The sequence below is a fragment of the Copadichromis virginalis genome, linkage group LG2, assembly GCF_057382275.1.
Source record: "Copadichromis virginalis isolate Kocher_CV1m ecotype Utaka linkage group LG2, C_Virginalis_male_GT1.1, whole genome shotgun sequence".
Taxonomy (NCBI): Eukaryota; Metazoa; Chordata; class Actinopteri; order Cichliformes; family Cichlidae; genus Copadichromis; species Copadichromis virginalis.
In genome coordinates, this window is record NC_140619.1 from 38243923 (window position 1) to 38262273 (window position 18351).

Below are 18351 nucleotides of genomic sequence, written 5' to 3' on the forward strand. Positions count from 1 at the left end.
AGGTCCCAATCAGCCCAAATAGCAAAGATAAATTAAAAATGCATGTCATGGAAGAGTTTGGGTCTTAGGAGGTTAAAGAATATAAAGCTGATATATTTAAAGCTGCACTTTATAAAGAAACCTGCAAATGAAAATGCTCCAAATGTCAGTTACTGTGTAAAGGGGCTTAAATATATGGTCTTATTGCTATTCTCAAAGTTAGCCATAAATTACTATAAAATACCCTTAAATGTAACTTTAAATAACTGCAGTAATACCTGCCCAACCGCTCACTACAAAAACAACAAGGAAGAAAGATGACTGATTGTGTCACATCTCACGGCTCTCCTGCTGCAGCAGAGCAGCGGTTTTTACTCGTGACCACGATACACAGCTGTGGCTATGAGTGGGGTCGACACCTTGAATTAATTACAGTACAGATGCCTGTATGCACTTTGTAACTCACTCTGTATGTATCCTGTAACTTACTTTTTTACTGTCTCATCAAAAATATTACCAACATTAAAAATGTCTTCTTTTCCGTTGCAATTCCTTGTGCACAGAGCTTACACTGCCCAGAGAGCGTGCATCTGCCTCTGAACAATCTGACTCTAAGAGTGTGCATTTGCCCACCCTCCTCACGCCAAAATTGGCCTGCAATCCCACTGCACTTAATGATCCGAGCCCAAGTATGCTTCAGTTTGCTCCAGCATCTCGACTATTCTCCTTGTTTTTGAGAAGCTCTCTTGGAGAGAACCATGAGGTTCATGACTTATTTGGGGCAGTTTCTGGAAAGAGTGAAATCCTCCCCTCTTGCACGCCTTTTAAATCTGGTAATTACCTAACAGCTGATGAAACACTGGAATTCCACGCTTGGAGATCATGCAACATGATTACTGTGCCCGAATCCACTTGAATGACGCTTAGCCTCGTCTCTTCAAGTGTCCCGGGCCACAACACACAGCAATCACTCCTGTCAAATGAAATCAGCTTCTGGGGTTTATCTGTAGTGCAGATAAAATAGTGTGAGAACACTGTACGTCATTACATTACATATCAAGTTGATAGTAGCATCTCCTGCTTATTCACAGTGTAAACAGCAAAGACATACATTAATTTCCCCTTTGACAGCTTTGGATGGCACTAACACATGTTAGTGTTTCAAAGCCGTAGCACCTCCTGCTCACTGGGCCTCTCCACCTGCAAAATTCTGCATTTTAATGTAATGTTGTGCTTATCCCTTTCAGCCATGGGCTTTTTAATAATATGAATTCCTTGGTAATTCTTTGCCATCTTGCTAACTGAGCTGCACGCACCGGAGGATTGGATACCTTCCACTCGGATTAAAATTATAACGGTAAAGATCGGACTAAAGATCTGAGCGCTTTAAACAAGTCACCCCAAGGCTACCACGAACACCTAATGGAGAGAGGATGCCACAGCACTCTGCTTCTGCTGACCACACGAGGAAGACGAGCAGCATGCATAAAATCCACATACATAAAATATATTTTTATTTTATTATTATTTTATGTAAGGTGTCTGAGGCAGAGGCGTATTTTTAATGAGGCTACCAGTATGGGAAATTAAACTAAGATTGGTATTTGAATTTTCAGTGTGCTGTGCTGTGCCAAAAAGAGGATTAATGATTCATTTATAGCGCTCACATTGACAGACAGTGCAAAGTGCGTTTCGATTTTTTTTTTTTTTTTTTTGATTAAATAAAAATATAATGAATACATGGAATTTATGGCTCAATTTTAAATGACAATTTGATTGTTTAAGTAAGTTTATATTAACTTCATACATGTCTATCAATCAATGATTATGTAACATTATGTTTGATCAAACTATTTTTGTTTATAAGCTGATCGACTTCACCAACTATTATGAAGCTATATTTATCATGACACTACTACATAACTTCAAAACACACTGCAGCTTTCAAAGCGTGGTTCTTATGTGTTATCATCACAGCAGCAGGGTTGGATCCCTCAGGAAGAGCGTGGCAGAGAGTCAGTGGACCTAATGTGGAGGGATTCTTCTCCGGGGGCATTCACGTGGGAATGTGGCTCTGGTTTCACAGTTATCACTCACAGAGAGCTGTCAAATGCTTAGTGGCATTCACTTGATCCAATTAATTAGGACCTAATAAGCCATAGAGTGGAAAGGGATTTGGATCTACAGGGTGGTGACAGAATCAAAGGCCTTCAAATGAGGCCACCATCCATCTCACCGTGGCTGTTAATGAGACATGAAGCCGTCTACATATAAACATGTAGAAAAGCAAACCAGTCTCACTATTAATGTAGAATAATTTCATGTTCAGATCAGACGTTTGTGCTAAAACTAATGTGGAGGAAACCAAACAGTCCTAACAGAATATTTAATAACTTATTTTCCTGAGAAGTATTGAGCTTATGCTAACATGGTGATTTTCTATGCATGCAATTTACAATTTGTTGGCTGTGTCATACCCAGTGCCTGAAATAATTAATCAAGTAGTGGTAAACGGAGGCGGCATCCTCGGCTGCATGGAGCAGATGTTGTAAATCCAATGCAGCTCACGAGGACAGGTGCCCTCCAGCCGGTTCCTGTCTGCTGCTTTGGTAATGGTTTGTTTCCTTTCCGGGAACACTGGAGGAATTGAACAACACTCAATCTAACCTCTATCATCTACTTATTATAAGGTTGTACAATAAAGCATGAGATGACTAATCACCTCAAGAGTATGCTCTGTGGGATAAAATGCATTGCGTCTGAGATATACATTGAGTTTGCTCAAGAGTCCCTATTTTGTCAGATAAATTCCAGTTAATCCAGTGGGGTTCTCAGAGGATAGTAACTGTGTTCTGCCGCCTGAGTATTACAAGGACGCACACACACACTGAAAAACCTTTTAAAGTAAATGCATCAAATTTTGGATGTTTTTTGAAACTTCAGCTTCAAGGATTCTATATCTGAGATATTTTCAAGATGTTTAGCTCTTATGTCAGTCTTTGTCTAATCTTATTTAGAAATGTGACGCTATGGGTGGAACATTCAAAGCATCTGTTCACTTACTTGTGTGCTGGGTCACAGTGGGCTGGAGCAAGCGTATTTGCATTTATAGCCACGGGAAATGTAGTTTCCAGTTCACTTGTCCTGGGTGTTTTGGGGTTGTGGAAGGAAATAGAAAAAGCTCACACCAAAATGAGAACAAGAAACACTTTGTCCACTATTTGTCCTCCTGAGCTGGTGGTGTTGAGAACTATAATGTCAGTGTGAATGTGTATTTTTGAAGGATGAATGTGCGATCATTACCAGCACCTTTCAGGGGAGCCTCAATAGATAGATGGGGTTTCTCCTGCATGCAGATGTTTTTAGCATCTCACCAAGTGTCAAAGGTAAATGTATACTACTGTATTTTTCATCCAGTGGTGTTTCATGCACACAAGAACAGACGTCTTTATTTGTCAGATATATGAAAATTATTGGAAAACTGATCCATGTCTGTTTTAATAAATTAAGACTTACTGCCCGTATCGTATGAGTGCACCTCCTCCTGGAAATTCAGGTAAATGTTAATAGCTAACACATATACATATTTATATCGCTAGGTAATTTAGTATTTTTTTGTGTGACCTTTAATATTGTCTTTGTTAGTATTGCATAGATGTTCATCTCCTGGAAAGCTCCAAGGTAGGATCAGTACTTTTACAACTGTAACTTGAGTCATATGGATCAGACTGAGGACAGGACCGGCTCCGCAGATTGCTGGTAGGTTCTGATTTTAATCACTTTAGTGCCATTTTCTCTATTTCATGTTTCTCGGTCAAGACAATAATTCAATTCATACTGTGCAAACGAGAATTTCCAGTCATTTCTTTTTATTGTGGTTACAATAAGGGCACAAACTGATTTTGCTGATTTGATTAACTGAAGAGATCCTCCTAAGGCATAAAAGATGCTGAATTAATTTCAGTGAAAAACTGTTTGGTGTCGTAACTCGGCTGCTGTATGGTCTAGTCTGGGAACGCTGATAAGAAACAATTCCATTTGCTGGCTGAACTGTAGTGTAATTCACTTGCCTGCGCCTGTAAACAAACAACGAAACGGTAATTAAATACTATAAAGTCTGATGCAGCACTTATTTTAATTGAATAATAGCAGTCATATAAGCCTACAACACATATGCGCGGCTACAGATATCAAATAGTCCCGTTGCTGAGCTCGTTCATCCTGCCTGTCACAAAACCTGTTTTTAGGCAACAATGATACAAGGAAGCTGCATCCATCATGTGCAAGCAATGTCGTCTGAGCTCCTTTTCTGGATTAGAGTTTGGTTTCTAAACTTTTTGCCACATATTTTAAATCTTCTGGGCCAATATAATAGGCCAGCAGTTGTGAAAAGAAGTTAATTTAGAGAAAGGGGAACATACATATCAAACCTAAGACACTTTCTCTTGGCCTTTTCATAGTATGCGGATTTAAGCAGTAATTACTATTACTGCTGGATACAGTCTTTTCAAAAAACATGACCAGTGTATGACAGAGTAGCTTTTACCACAGTAAAATTGGAAAGGGGATAAGGGAATGAATTTCAGCAGCTGTCATTTCTGTTGAGAGGAAAAACACTGGATAGATTACTACTGCCTACACTCTGTCGTTATTAATGCCAGGAAGTCAAAGAAGAAACAGAAAACTCACTATATTATTCAGAAATAAATTCCAAAGCAGACTCAAGGTTATTTAATCAAAATAAGAGAGATCAATGTTATTAAGAAAGCCACATAAGCTAATCTTATAATTTGTAAGAGGATTACACCACTCTGAATCTCATAAAAATGTATTTTTGATGACTCAGAGGTATTTAAGGCTAGCTTAAAGACATTTAAATAAAACAAAACAACTACCGAAGACCAAAAAGTATGTCTTGGGTCTTTGTCCTGAGTATTCACCTCCATATATCTTCGTGAAACTTCACTCACCCCAAATAGATCTAGCAGTGGCCCAGAAATGCAAGAGGAAAGCAAAAAATGGAGCTTAAGCCCTCCATTTGAAACTGTGTCATAATGGGGCCATGCCTACTTGTCTGGAACAGTCCTTTTTCTCTCGATAACCGCTGACAGACTCTGAGTTAATGAGCCTCTGTTTGGCCCTTAGAGGCCACTGTATGTCTATAACCTCAGAGCCATCTTCTGAATTTGCTAACGGGTCTAATGCACCTTTTAGTCAGATCAGGTCTACGTATCGTTTTCACTTTGTGCCTCTAAACTTTGTAATCCTCAGCAGTTTTCAGCGTTCATATTAAGCAGATTGAAGAAATCCATTTTGCAGCTGTATCACTGTTACTCAATTTAAAAAGTAATATTTCGCCTGAGTGTTTTTAGTGCTTCTTAGCCTCTCTTTTGAAAAGAGGTGTAATAGAGTTTCTTCTCTAAGGATCAGACCTCATTGATTTACCAGTGACCACTGATTGTCAACTTTTAACAGTTGTGAAAGAAGGATCCTAAATCCTGCCCTTCAGTAGTTGCTGATTCACTGAAGCAAAATCATACCATGATTTACAAGCTGATTTAATTCTGCTAAATATGACAGTCGGCAATTAAAGCTTTAAAAGGAGAACAAAGTAAAGAAAATAAAGCCTTCAAACTACGGTTGAATTTATTGTGTCTTTATCTCAGGAGTGCAGCGGTTTCATAACCCTCCAGTTTCTTCAGCAATAACGTAATCCATTGACAGTTAACAGTATATCTGCTTTTACACAGCAAAAACTAACTTTTGATAGTTAATTTGTCGAACTTTATTTTCAAACTGTTAACAAACATTGTGTAAAACAGCACTTATACTGCTGCCACGGCGTAACTCACACTGTCAATCATTCCCAGTCCTAGAGTTTGTGGTGCCACTTCTTTGAAACTGACCAATCACATTAGAGCCCTTCTTTCTTTGCTCCACCCTTCAAACTATCAAGAGTTTTCTTGCCAAGCAGATACTCTTACATGCATGATGGCTAGTTTGTGGGCTTGGCTCCGAGTTTGTGGGTTTTTTAAGTTACACATGAGGAATTTAACTGAACAAGTGGCAATAAATCCTTACACCCCTAAAATGGAATTATTTGCTTGTGATTACGTTTTAACACACACCAGTTTTTCCACAAATATAATTCCACATGGTTACAGCAACCAGACCACCGAGGCTTCCACCTTTGGCTGCCACCTGATCCACACTGGAGTGGGCCCCTACAGCCGTTGCAGGTGTTGGTTCGGCAGGAGTGTTGGCTCATGTGGCTCATTTGGGCTGTGCGCGACCGCACCCCGTGGGCTAAGATCTGACCACAGATGCTCACCTATACCAAACCAATATCCCAGTTACTAAACCAACTGGGATATTGGTTTAGTAATCCCAATCTGAGTGAGGTAACATGGCCTGTTGTTTTTTGCCACAGAGCTCTTGTGAAGCACGTCAGTTCTTCACCCAGCGCCAGTTTTTCTTAAGAGATCCTACCAGGAACAAATTGCCTCCATCGACATAAATCCTGGTTTCAGAGCTGGAGAGAGCGAGGTCTATCCACAGACTCGGATAAACAACCAAAGATGGATGCGTGGATGGATGGATAGTCTTCTATAGCTGTTTTAAACAGTGTGTTATTTTACTAAATCCTCACCGGTTCTTCACAAATTTACTTCATACTAAAAGAAACTGCTTGCTCAACAATACATATCGGTAAAACAAAACAAAATGTAAGACTGATCTTCAAAAGCATTTATCCATGAGCTAGAATGTTCTTCCAACTTAAACCGCAGTGATTTTCCTGCCCAGACCTTTGTTAGTGGCTGCCGTTGCATGATCCTGGACTGATATAACAAAGTCAGTTATAAAGCAGCCGCTGCATCTCAGTTTGTAATTATGTATGGAGGGAAAGCCAGTCTTATTCTGGCACCTAGGAGCATAGCTCTCTGTTTTTGTACATTTTATTTGTACTTTAAAAACATTTTGCAACCAGATTTCTTTAAATATATAAAGAATTGTAAGTCTTGCGTAATGTGTGTGAAAACTGTTCCATGAGGTTTCCACGCAGAGCTCAGACTGACTCAGGTGGTAGATTAACAGTTTAAAAATGAAAATAAACTCTGTATATGTAGTGTCCAGGCATCCATCTATCCTAACTGTTCAGACCTGATACTGATGCAGATGCACATCCTGATTTTCCCAACTTGATGCTGTTATGTGATCAACATTTGCATCAAACCCAGGGGCAACAGTTACCTCAACCAATCAGTTTGTAATCACAGAAAGCTGCGGTGCCAATGCTGACAGAAAAAAGAAAAACAAATAGTTAGCATTTGTGCTGTGTCGCTTGATTGTTAGTTACCTATACTGGGTATAGGCTAGGCTATAAAAATATTAACATCTATTTTACGTTTAGATTTTAGGTTTGTTTTTTAAACTTGAGTCAGTAAGACAGCAAAGCCATGAAGAGAGCACTGGTTAGTTTTGACTAGTAGCTCCCTGGCTAGTTCGCCTAAACAAGCTAATGCTGCCTTATTTTTTTAATAAGCAAACTGAACTGAAAACTTTACATCCAGATGAACAAAATCAACTTTTGGGGCAAATGTCTACAGTTTTAATATCATTATAATCCTAAAGCTTCTTATTTCTTCTTCTTATTAGTTATTTTTATTTAATTTAATAACGGTACAGTACTCTCTGTATATAGTAACCATTGTCCTTAAAGTAAATATGTAAGAAAAATTGTGTATGTTTCTGCTCTGTGTACTGTTTGTTTGTATATGTGTCTTTTTGGCTGCTGTCACAACCAAATTTCCCCTTGTGGGACAATTAAAGGATTATTCTATTCTTATCCTTACATTCTTACTTTTACCATTCACTGGGTAACATGACACTCTGCAATTAGTATATGTACTTACAATTTACAGCATTGGGATTCATTTGTAAGTAACACAAAGAGAAAAACACACACTTGTATGTATTTCTCCCTCTCTCGTTGTCTCTCTTCATACACATATAATGGAGCATATAAGTGACAGTTAAAGTGAAGATGAATTAGATCAACTGTAAGTGCAATAAAAGTCTCCCAATAAGTGTTAAATCTTACATAAGAAGAGTGACAAAGAACTGGCTGTGTGAACACTGGACTTTTCACTTGTCAGCTGAACCCACCACTGTGTGGGGTCTGTTTCATCAGGTTTTATCATTTAGAAAAAGTCCATTTCATATCACAACTGTAAAGAAGGAAAATCATGAATGACAAGTTTTCTTTTACCTTTGACTTGTATTCAAGTACGCTTTAATTATGGCTGTTTTCATAGCTCTGTTGAACCGAGGGCCGTGGGGACAGGGTTTGAGCCGATTCTAGCACTGGGTGAGGTGAAGGATACAACCATGACAGGCTGTCAGTCTGTCGCAGGGCTCACAAAAACAAGAGAGAGTTATTCATGCTCACATTCACCTCTACAGCTAATTTATAAACCAGTTCACCTGGATGAATATTCTTTTATTCTCTTTTGGAAAAATACATTTTGTCTGAGATTTATTTCATAGAATGCGGAAAAACGAACGTGGCACCACTGAATTTACCAAGAGGTATATAAAAGGCTTTCATCACATTATGGAGAGAACTCTTAAAGATTTTTACAGCATCGTTAAAAGCTTTTTACATTTCAGGATATTTACTCATTCACTAAATTTACTACACCTACAAAATTCAGATTAATTTATGTATTTGCAAATCCCAACATAATTAATTCCAATGCTCGTTCTCCTTTCTCCTGTGCACTGGTTTCCAGCATCATAAAAGGATAAATATGTAATACTAGCAATCCTTTGTGATCACCATGCAAGTAGCTTAATGTTGTTTGTCTGTTGTTTAGTTGCTGGCTGGAAACCCAAATGCAATATCATTGTGTTACGTGTAAAATGATGCTACTACAGGCATATTTGGCATCTCATGTTCTTACATTTTTAGCTTTTTATAAGTTTACATAACACATGAAGAGTTAAAGCTGGGTTAGAGTGTTGTTTATGTGTAATTTAAATGCACTGTTAGACTATTTAATGATGCCTTGCTGAAATGCTCTGCAGAACTGCAGGAAGAGTCTGTAGAGCTGTCTGAGTTATCTGTGTGTTCATCACAAACAAAGTAAGAAAAACTTTTCATATACAAAAGTGATTTGTTTCTGACCTGGTGTTAATATAAAAATTCTGCTTGCAGCAGCTTGAAACACCTAATAAGATCTCAGTACACTAGGGAACAACATAACCAAATGAGACATGACTGATTTGTGAAAACAGGAAAATGAGACCGCTAATGTTAGACAGGCATTGTATACTGTGTCTCCAAATTACCTGTTGTTGGTCATTTTCCTCTAATAGAATGTCTTCAATCACATAAATCTTAAAGTGTAAACACATTCGGTAATGAGGTACCAGTGATATAACTCGGGGCACCCGACTATAATAATGGATTAGGGCTTTAAACTCAGACTTATTTATTTTTCACCCACATCCATCACTCCTAATCAATGGCATGTCTTTCGCAATAACCCTCCCCCAGCTTGTCTCAGACTTTTAGACAGTCCAACGGTGAGTGGCTCTTTTACTCTCAAACTTTATGTACTGTTTAAAGTTATCATAGTTAAATATTATAGGAAGATGATGAGAAATTAAATAATGTCCCCGTTAAAGGTCGGAGCCATCAGACTGACTGACATCAGATGAATGGCAATGTGCCAGCTTAACAGCAGATTCTGAAACCTCAATAATTAAATACAAAGGCATTCAAAGGGCTCCTAGAATAGCAGGAGAAGAGAAGCAGCCCACAGGAAAAGTGTAACAGCCTTTCTGTCTCTGAAGCGTCTAGCTTCCTGCTCTGCCAGCAAGTGACCGCTGCTCAAATGTACTGTATTGATAGATGAAAACTCGCATCTTTTATAATTTTATATTCTGTAGACTGATGTTCACTAGATGCAACACTAACTCTTGATGTCTAATAATATAGAGCTCAGCAAAGGTGTATTTAGGACAGATGCATTAAGTTATTAATGCAACTTTCACTTGTGCCGAATTCCATAATTTTATTCTCCTTTATGTCCTCACCTGCTGCTCTATATTAAAAAGTGCTTTGTGTACAAAATGGTACTTTACGTCCTTTTTCTACTGGATAACCAAATGATTATCGCTTCGGTAAGTGCTTAATATTAACATTTAAAATTAAACGGTAACAGTGAAATTATAACTAGGGCTGGGTATCGTCACTGACTTCTAGAATCGATTCAATTCCGATTCACAAGGTCCCGAATCGATTCGATCCACGATTCGATTCAATTTGATTTAAATCTGGGAAATTTTGACAGTCAGAAATATTATAATTCAGATCAGTACATTTACATATTTTTGTATCAATAAAAAGGAAGCTGACACTCGTAAGACTCTATCACAGGTGTGAGCATCACAGCAGAGGCCTTTGTGTCAAAGTAGCTGAGGATAAAACAGAAAAACATGAAGGAGATTTTCCTGGCCTGGATTTTATAAAAATATTCTGCAGTACATCAAAAACGAAAGAAAACCATTAATCAACACATGAACATTACCTCTGAAGTTACAGCGGTTTTATTAGAGACACAGCTGAGCGTTTTGCATTTTGAATAATTTTAAAAAGTTTAAATTTGTTCAGTATTGAACAGCAGAAATGAGGTTTTCTTTTCGGAAGAATGTAAAAGGGAAAAAAACAGCGGCCGACAGCCTGTAAACAACAGTAGACTTGTGTAACAAGCAAGCGAATAATGAAGAAAGGGAAACTGTTCTTGAAGTACAGAGAGAGAGAGAGAGCTGTGCATGGCAGTGGAAGCAAAACAGCAAAAGTCAGAGTGAATTCATGACGATGTTTATGTGAAGCGTTTGGATCTTCTTTTGCTGCTGGTTCGGTCAATATTGTTTGGAGAGAGATCAAACTAACAGCTTTAGAATCGGCTCATAAAGGACGTGAACACAAAGCGCCGACCCGCCGAAACATCAGAATCAGCGAGCTGTTGGCTTTCAGCCCCGACCGTGAGAAAGGCGACATCTCACTGATTCTGATCCGCGGGTCGCGCTGTGTGTTTAAGTCTATGTGCAGAATCCCTGTACCTGCTCTCATTTACTGTCTTAACTGTTTGGTGGTTCTTGAAATTTTGTGAGATTTCACCTGAGATTCTGGCATTTCGGGCAAAATAAATTTATATTAAAAAAATCGATTCAGGATTTTAATGAATCGATTTTACGTTATCCAAGCCAGAATCGATTTTAATCGATGAATCGATTATAAAAACCCACCCCTAATTATAACTGTCTTGTGGCTTTGGTTAAACAGTCAGGCAGTGAAGAAAATGAAATAAAAGAGGACATAATTTTAAAGCTAACAGCTGCCACTAAGTTTCCTAAATGGTCTTTAAAACTGCAGGCAGTACAGTCAGCACTGTTGCCTCACTGCAAGAGTGTCCTGGACTTGAATCTGCCAGCTGGGAGGGAGAAGCTTGCGTGGGTTCTCCCAGGGTACTCTGGCTTCCTCCCATAGCCCAAAGACATGCACACTAGGTTAATTGGGAATAGTAAACTGACTGAGTGTGAATGGCTCTCTTGTGTGACAAACTGGTACCTGCGACCTGGCTTTCACCCTATAACAGCTGGGATCCAGCCCCACTGTGACACTGACATGAAAGAAAAGTGGAAGAATATGTATGGATGGATGGATGGATGGACGATCAAAACTCACAGGGAAAAACTGAATATTATTTTTATGGCATAGACACAATACACAAAACATAACATGAAGTACAATACCGCCAACTAAAACTAAACCATTATAGATGTATGGTCAGCTTGAAATTCGTAGTGCAGTTTACAGTGTTGCTGTATTACATTATGCTGGCAAGTCATTTTTTCGTATTAGTTTATTTTTATGTAAACTACTATTTTTACGTGTCATTGATGTTAGGAAAAGCGCTTTATAAATCCAATCCATTATTATTATTTTTATTTTTATTGTTATGAGCTGGAAATGTGGAAAAGTCTGTATACTCGTTTTTGTTGATTCCCTTTAAATAGAGTTTAGAATGGATACTTGGCTTTATAATGTGTGTGTGTTTAGCTTACTACCATCTGAATAGTTGATCTTCCCTTGCCTGCCCATTTTATTTCACTTCATTTGAATCACTGAACAAATCAGAGGTGTGGGTGGTGATGAGCTCTGGAACCAGGCTACATTTTCCCTACAATCAGTACTAAATTACACAGTGAAACAGACTCTGTGTTCCAAGAAATACAGAAAGTGAAAATGTTCCTCTCTTGGATGTTATTTGGATACCAAGGGGCCACTAAGAGAAGTGCTATGAAAATTTCAGGCTCTCTGACATAAACTATTCTTGTCTCAATCAAAGACGTCCATATAAATGTCTGTGGAAGCTAAGCTGTTAATGAGCTAATTCTTTATAGAGTGATAAAACAATTGCTAAACATAACATAAAATTTGTTGAATTTCTAGCTGCAGTGAAACAACATCCCTTTAAATTGCATAAGGTGTTATATAATCTGTGTTTTAGCCAGAATGGGAATGGAGACAGGGTTTTTAGCCCTTACGTGACATTGATGTTAGGGTTCACATGCATCTTGTGTCCTACATGGGATTTCTTTGTTAAAGTGGCATTAAGAAGAAGCATGGGCTTTCATCACCTAGGATAGAAGAAAGCTTGTGATGGGCTGTCTCTTCGCCATGGGGACTACCTGCTTCGAATGAGATTCATGACAAATCCCCCTACGAGAGGCCGGCCAGTATGCTAGGTAATAGCATGCGTGGCAGTACTTATCTATCTCCATTAAAGACACAGGTCATATCCCACAATGTCAAAACCATTAAATCAGAGAATATAGCATGATGGTAGGCTTAAACCGGGTGCTGAAGCAGCTGTGATTGAAGAAGGTGCTTTTAAATGATCGATTCTGTGCACTTTCTTCTTAAGATGAACTAAAACGCTGTAACAGGCTTTAATCAGGAAAAATGTTAGAAGAGAAATACATTTGCATTCTTGTCACCTGATATTGAGTTTTCACTGCAACTATTACTAGTCTGAGTGCCACTAGAGATCACTTCTGATGCTTTCACTCAGTTAGACCTACTAATTATTATTATTATTATTATTAATATTAAATGCAATCACCTTGTCCTGCAATTGGGAGTTGCACCTTGATATGAAATCACTGTGATGTAACTGTGGCATACAATTTTCCATTTCAAGTTTATACTAAAAGAAAAGCTTATCTAACCTTTAAAAAGACTTGCACAGCACAATTGTGCTTAATTCTATATAATTTTGAGCTTCGGTGTGGACCCGTCAGTGAACACCAGCGCACATTTATCACGCACGATAAAATCAAAGCTCGGACAGTCAACTACTAGCCTCAGATTCATTTTAGCTTTCCATAACAGCGCAGGCAAGACTGATTCACTCTGAACTCCATAAGTCCTCCGAATGCATGAACTGACCCTCTCCAAGATTAATGTCTTCCTCAGTACCTGCAGGTCTGGACCGAACATCATCACTGTTTGTGTCTCGTCACAGACCAACCAACCAGATTTCGCCAGGTGCAGCTAATTAATGAAAAAGCACCAATGGAACCATTTGTAAGTCATTTGCAGAGCTCTTTTAACCAAGCCAACAAGCATAAAGCTGCAACTAATTTGTTATTATTATTATCGTTGAAAAATATGTCACTTATTTGTACTAAAAATCAAACAGCTTGTCAGATTTGTTTTGCCAAGTGTTTGAAAGGAAAAGGGGGAAAAAACAAAGGAGAAAAACGCTTAGATTGTGATAACCTGAAAGCATGCATGTTCCTGGGAAAATAGACTTAAGAGTTTAAAGCTGTCAACTAACTCTATCCAATTAATTGACTCATTAGTTCAGCCCCTAAGGAAACACGTCTGGTTCTTATCAAGGGAACAATAAAAGTGAAATGACACACACACACACACACACACACACACTCACACAGGGCGCACTCCAGTACATATGCCTCAAAGTGCCCTACTACATCCTAATATGGTGTAAATCTGTGTGGTTCTTTGCTGGAACGAAAATCTTTCACCGTTCTAACTTGATTTGAAAGTGAGGCAACAAACCCAGAGGAATAATCTGACAGCGCCAACCTCTAATGGCCCAATTCCCAGCTGAGAACTACGTCTCCTGGTGTTCGGTTTAAGAGCACTTTCTTGCAAAATTGTGGTCATTTTGAGATCACTCTGTGTTGACTTGCAGGTATCTGGAATAGTTAGGAGAGCTTGGTAATGTGTGATTTTATTTTTCTGCCCACAAGGCTGACTAAATGAGTTGAGTCATCCAACCAGGCTGTATTTTCTGACCTTTTACAGTTGGATCTTGGCTGATTAATTTAAGCAGATGGCTAAGCAGACTTAGACAGACTTTCTTTTGAATAAAGACATGCTTTTTTATGAAAAATATTCAAATCTTAACATGAATATGCAGGTTTGTGAAGTGAAATATAAATTGGGAGTTGCTACAAGGCATATGGTCATATCTGTCTTTTTCCAGTTATCCATTACCGGCCAGATCATGCCAAAATAAAGTGCTTTCATCACAGGTCAATATGGAGAGAAAAGCTGAGCAAACTGTTTTCCCATTCAGCATTTCTTACTGGCATCTTCTTTCATTTCTCTAATGAAGACCTCCAATGTGGATATTAATAATGAATAAAGGAGTTGGATACAGTGCTTTTTACTGTCTTTGTTAAGCAGGAAACCTGGTGCCAATTAAAATGGGCATGATGCTGCCTTGTGTTGCAGCCATCAGTGGGTATAATCATAATAGTTAACACTGTGGCAGCAGGACTGAGATTGACACATTTGTGTATAATGACAAAGAGACACTGAGACCCAACAACAAGCTGCTCTTCTCTTTGAAGACAGTGGACGGTTACCACAAAAAAAAAAAAAAAAAAATCAATATTCCAGCTCCATTCAATTACACAGAGAGCAGGTACCTCAGTGACACTCACAGCAATGACTGATGTACTGCTGCTGATGGTCACTTTTAGAGGCTTTACTTGAAAAGAAAAAGAAGAAATTCTGCTATTTAAAGTTTGAAAATGTATATTTAAGGATATTTTGACTGATAGAGCCATTTAACGTTTTTCAGTATATGAACACATGTCACGTGGATATGTATCATGGTGTATTTCGTATAAATGCAAAAGTTAAGGCAAAGATACTATACACATCGATACCTGTAGTGGGAAAATGCACCTACACCAAAAGCATCCACGCACGGACGCTCACAAATAAGCACGTGCACGTAGGCATATCCGTTTTGCATAGCCGACCACACAGACTGAGGAAGAGCGCTAATTTATCATTCTCGTTCTTGAGTTATTGATTAATTAAATGCCATTTTACGGGAAGATTTGAAATACAGTTGTGATCATACAGCCGTGCTAAAGGCTCAAGGAGGGGGCGACCGATGAACTCCTTCCAACTTCATTTCATCAGCTTTTTGCAATCAAAACCCGAACCGTGATTGTTTTACTTTGTTTCCCGGGCGAGGACAGGTGACATTGGTTAATTGGTGCTCTAATAGAAAAGACAAGTTTTTACTCACCCAAAGTTATAAGATGAAAGAGATAAACTCCCCACAGATCCATCTCCGTTTCAAATTTGAATTTCTGGTTATGCGTCGGAGCTACACCTACAGCAGGATAATTACACGGTAAGAATGAAGTGCCCCTTTATGCATTTGGAGATCATTATTTGCGCAAAGAGAATAACCTCTTGAAAAATCCTCAAATCGTCTTTTTCTAGTTGCCCCTGTCTTTTTTGTCTTACAATCCCATCAGTTACTTCCAAGTCGCTGTTAGAGTCGCGCTTTTGCGCAAAGGCAGAGCCATGCGTAATATTGTGAGGGGAAGTTGTCCTGTGCGTTGTACGGTCCGGTATTGTCAGAGAGCCTTCTGTTGCACGTCGAGGTGGTCACACAGGTCCTTGAGTCCGCTGCTGGGGAGATGCAGAGTGCTGGGGAGAACCACTGCCAACGACGGGGAGGAGGGGGACTGTTTGTGTAGGAAGGGCCATTTTAAACCGCATGCTTACGTGGTCAGTGCTTAGCGGTGAAAATGAGACGTTAATTCACAGAAACACTATAATGTTATGACTCAGAGGACCTACAGTGTGGCGAAAGTAGTTAACTGTGTCTTCACTTACTCTGTGATACTATTGAGCATCTCGTGTTTTCCTTACAGTTTCTGATTTTCTAACCCAAAAAATGCAGAATATTTCAAGCAGTTGACTCTATACTTTTAACGCTACCTGAATTCCATGAAACATTAAGAGATAAAGAGCTCCCTTTTTTATAATTCCTACTGTTCACTTCCCTGTCCTGTCTCATCACTTCAAGGTCTAACACCTGCCATTCAAATTGCTTATATAATAAAAAGTATGAGATTTTGCAGCCAGTTAATAAAGAAAGTGTTTGAGCTCCCCAAATGTTATTAAAGAAGCCGAACAAAAGGTTAATAACAATACCGACTCTCAAAAAAGGCACATTCGGGGCATTCTCAACCAGAAGTCTGTTTGATTAGGCGTCTTTGTACGAGCTCTAACAGTTGACATATGCTAACCTAACATCATTATTAGAAGATACTGATGAGATAGCTAATATAGACACACACATAAGATAAATACGAGAGACACCATCTGATGGCTGAAGACAGAAAAATCGTTTTTCTAATCACAGGACAACACCTGGATACCAGTGTGAAAGTCACATGTTTCAAACAATATTAATACACTGCAGTCATATCAAACTATAAAGTTTTCTCTTTTGTTTCACGGAAAACCTTTAGTGCTTGCCCCCTACAGAGAGGTGGATGCAGTTCCCGATCAGTACTGACAGCCTGACCCACAGTGCTCAATTTTCAGAGCTGTTCACTGTTTTGAAACAGACAGTTATTGATTCTTTAGTGTTAAGAATTCAACTTTCGCACCATCTGTTCGTTTTATGGTTCAGAGGGAAGAGAACATCAGTGGACCAGGATGTGCATTTAGAGTTTGTTGACTGACCACTTTAGTGCATCTCCAAAACGGCAGCAACAAATAGAGTTTCCAGATGATCCATGCAAACAAAGCTGGTGAGGAGCAGATAACAAAAGAGTCACAGTATTGGATCAGCCTCAGTGTGTATGCTTTACTGTATACTTGTGCACGTGTTTGTGTCTATAAAGCAACCAAGGGTCCAAAAGGATGATCCAGCTGTGTATGGAAGACAGAATGAAGACCTCGGAAGGGCCATTTCCGCCTGTTAGTATTATCTTTACTGCCTGTGGCTGCTGTGCTTCAATGGACTTACATGAGCCAGCAACATTCATTTAAACATTTTCAGAGCCTTAGTTGTTTCAACTTATTATTTTTTGCTGAAGTCTCACATTGGAAAAAGTGTAACTGTAAAATGTCTTTATGGCTCAACGATTGTAATTTTAGTTCCCTAACAAGTTTGCAGTGAGAATCTCTGGAACGATACATTAACATTTCCATTGGGAGTCCTTAAACATGGGAAGATGGGCTCTGAAACTAATTTCTGAATCTTTAAAGAGCAGCTCAGTGCCATGGGGATTTCTTCATACATATTTGCAATGTGCATCTGCATTTGTAATTCAAATTAACATTAAATTTGGAAGAATGAAAAAGCCAAGTAAATGGAAGAATTAGAGAGAAAATGTCTGTTTTCTCATAACCCATTATTCTCCGGCTCCTTCCAAGTCTATCGTGGATTCAGAAAGGTCTATTTTATGCTCAAATTAGGGCCAAATGTCATCCTAATCCCCTCCGCTAGGAGTTCTCTTGTAGATGGACCTGCCTGGTAAACATGATTATGTTGCCCTTTAGAGACTAAGTTACTGCCAGTAGATCCAGAATTTCTTACTTCTATAACGATCTTTCAGTTTGGAGAGGAGGTGCCATTTAAAGGTGGGAGATGGACAGCTCTCAGTTTTTGCTTCAGGCGAAGGTTCATTGATTTCCTATCCTTGTGACACAGAGCAGTGAGGACAACATTAATGAGGGATTAGTTATTGTACCCATAATCACTAATGTCAAAATCACCAAACTGGGTGATGAAAAGAAGCTTTGTAAATATTTCTTGAAACCATTTAGCAGCCATATTCACTGCAGGCTGATTTCTGCTTGAAAAATCAAAGCATTTTATCCTCATTGTCTTTTACTTTAGTCTAGAGTGTCCTATTTGATGGATACTTTTATTTGTTTAGTTAATTGTTTTTCTGTGCCATACTTTGTAGTTTAGTTTTATTGCTGATGACAGTACAACAGTG

The 18351-nt window shown here is 38.7% G+C and overlaps 1 protein-coding gene across 2 annotated transcripts in view; it reads right to left on the reverse strand.

The window, feature by feature from the left end:
- gfra4b (GDNF family receptor alpha 4b) overlaps positions 1-16054 on the reverse strand; it is a 59065-nt gene extending 43011 nt beyond the window's left edge. The window contains exons 1-2 of one of the 2 annotated variants that reach the window (XM_085433850.1): positions 15797-16054; positions 15630-15716 (exon numbers count right to left, since the gene is read on the reverse strand). In XM_085433850.1, the coding sequence (XP_085289976.1) occupies positions 15630-15672 (43 nt within the window). In that variant the 5' untranslated portion in view covers positions 15673-15716; positions 15797-16054. Of the gene's footprint in view, positions 1-15629 lie in introns of both variants that reach the window. The other variant, XM_085433841.1, reaches the window with a different exon arrangement.
- Positions 16055-18351: the final 2297 nt, after the last annotated feature.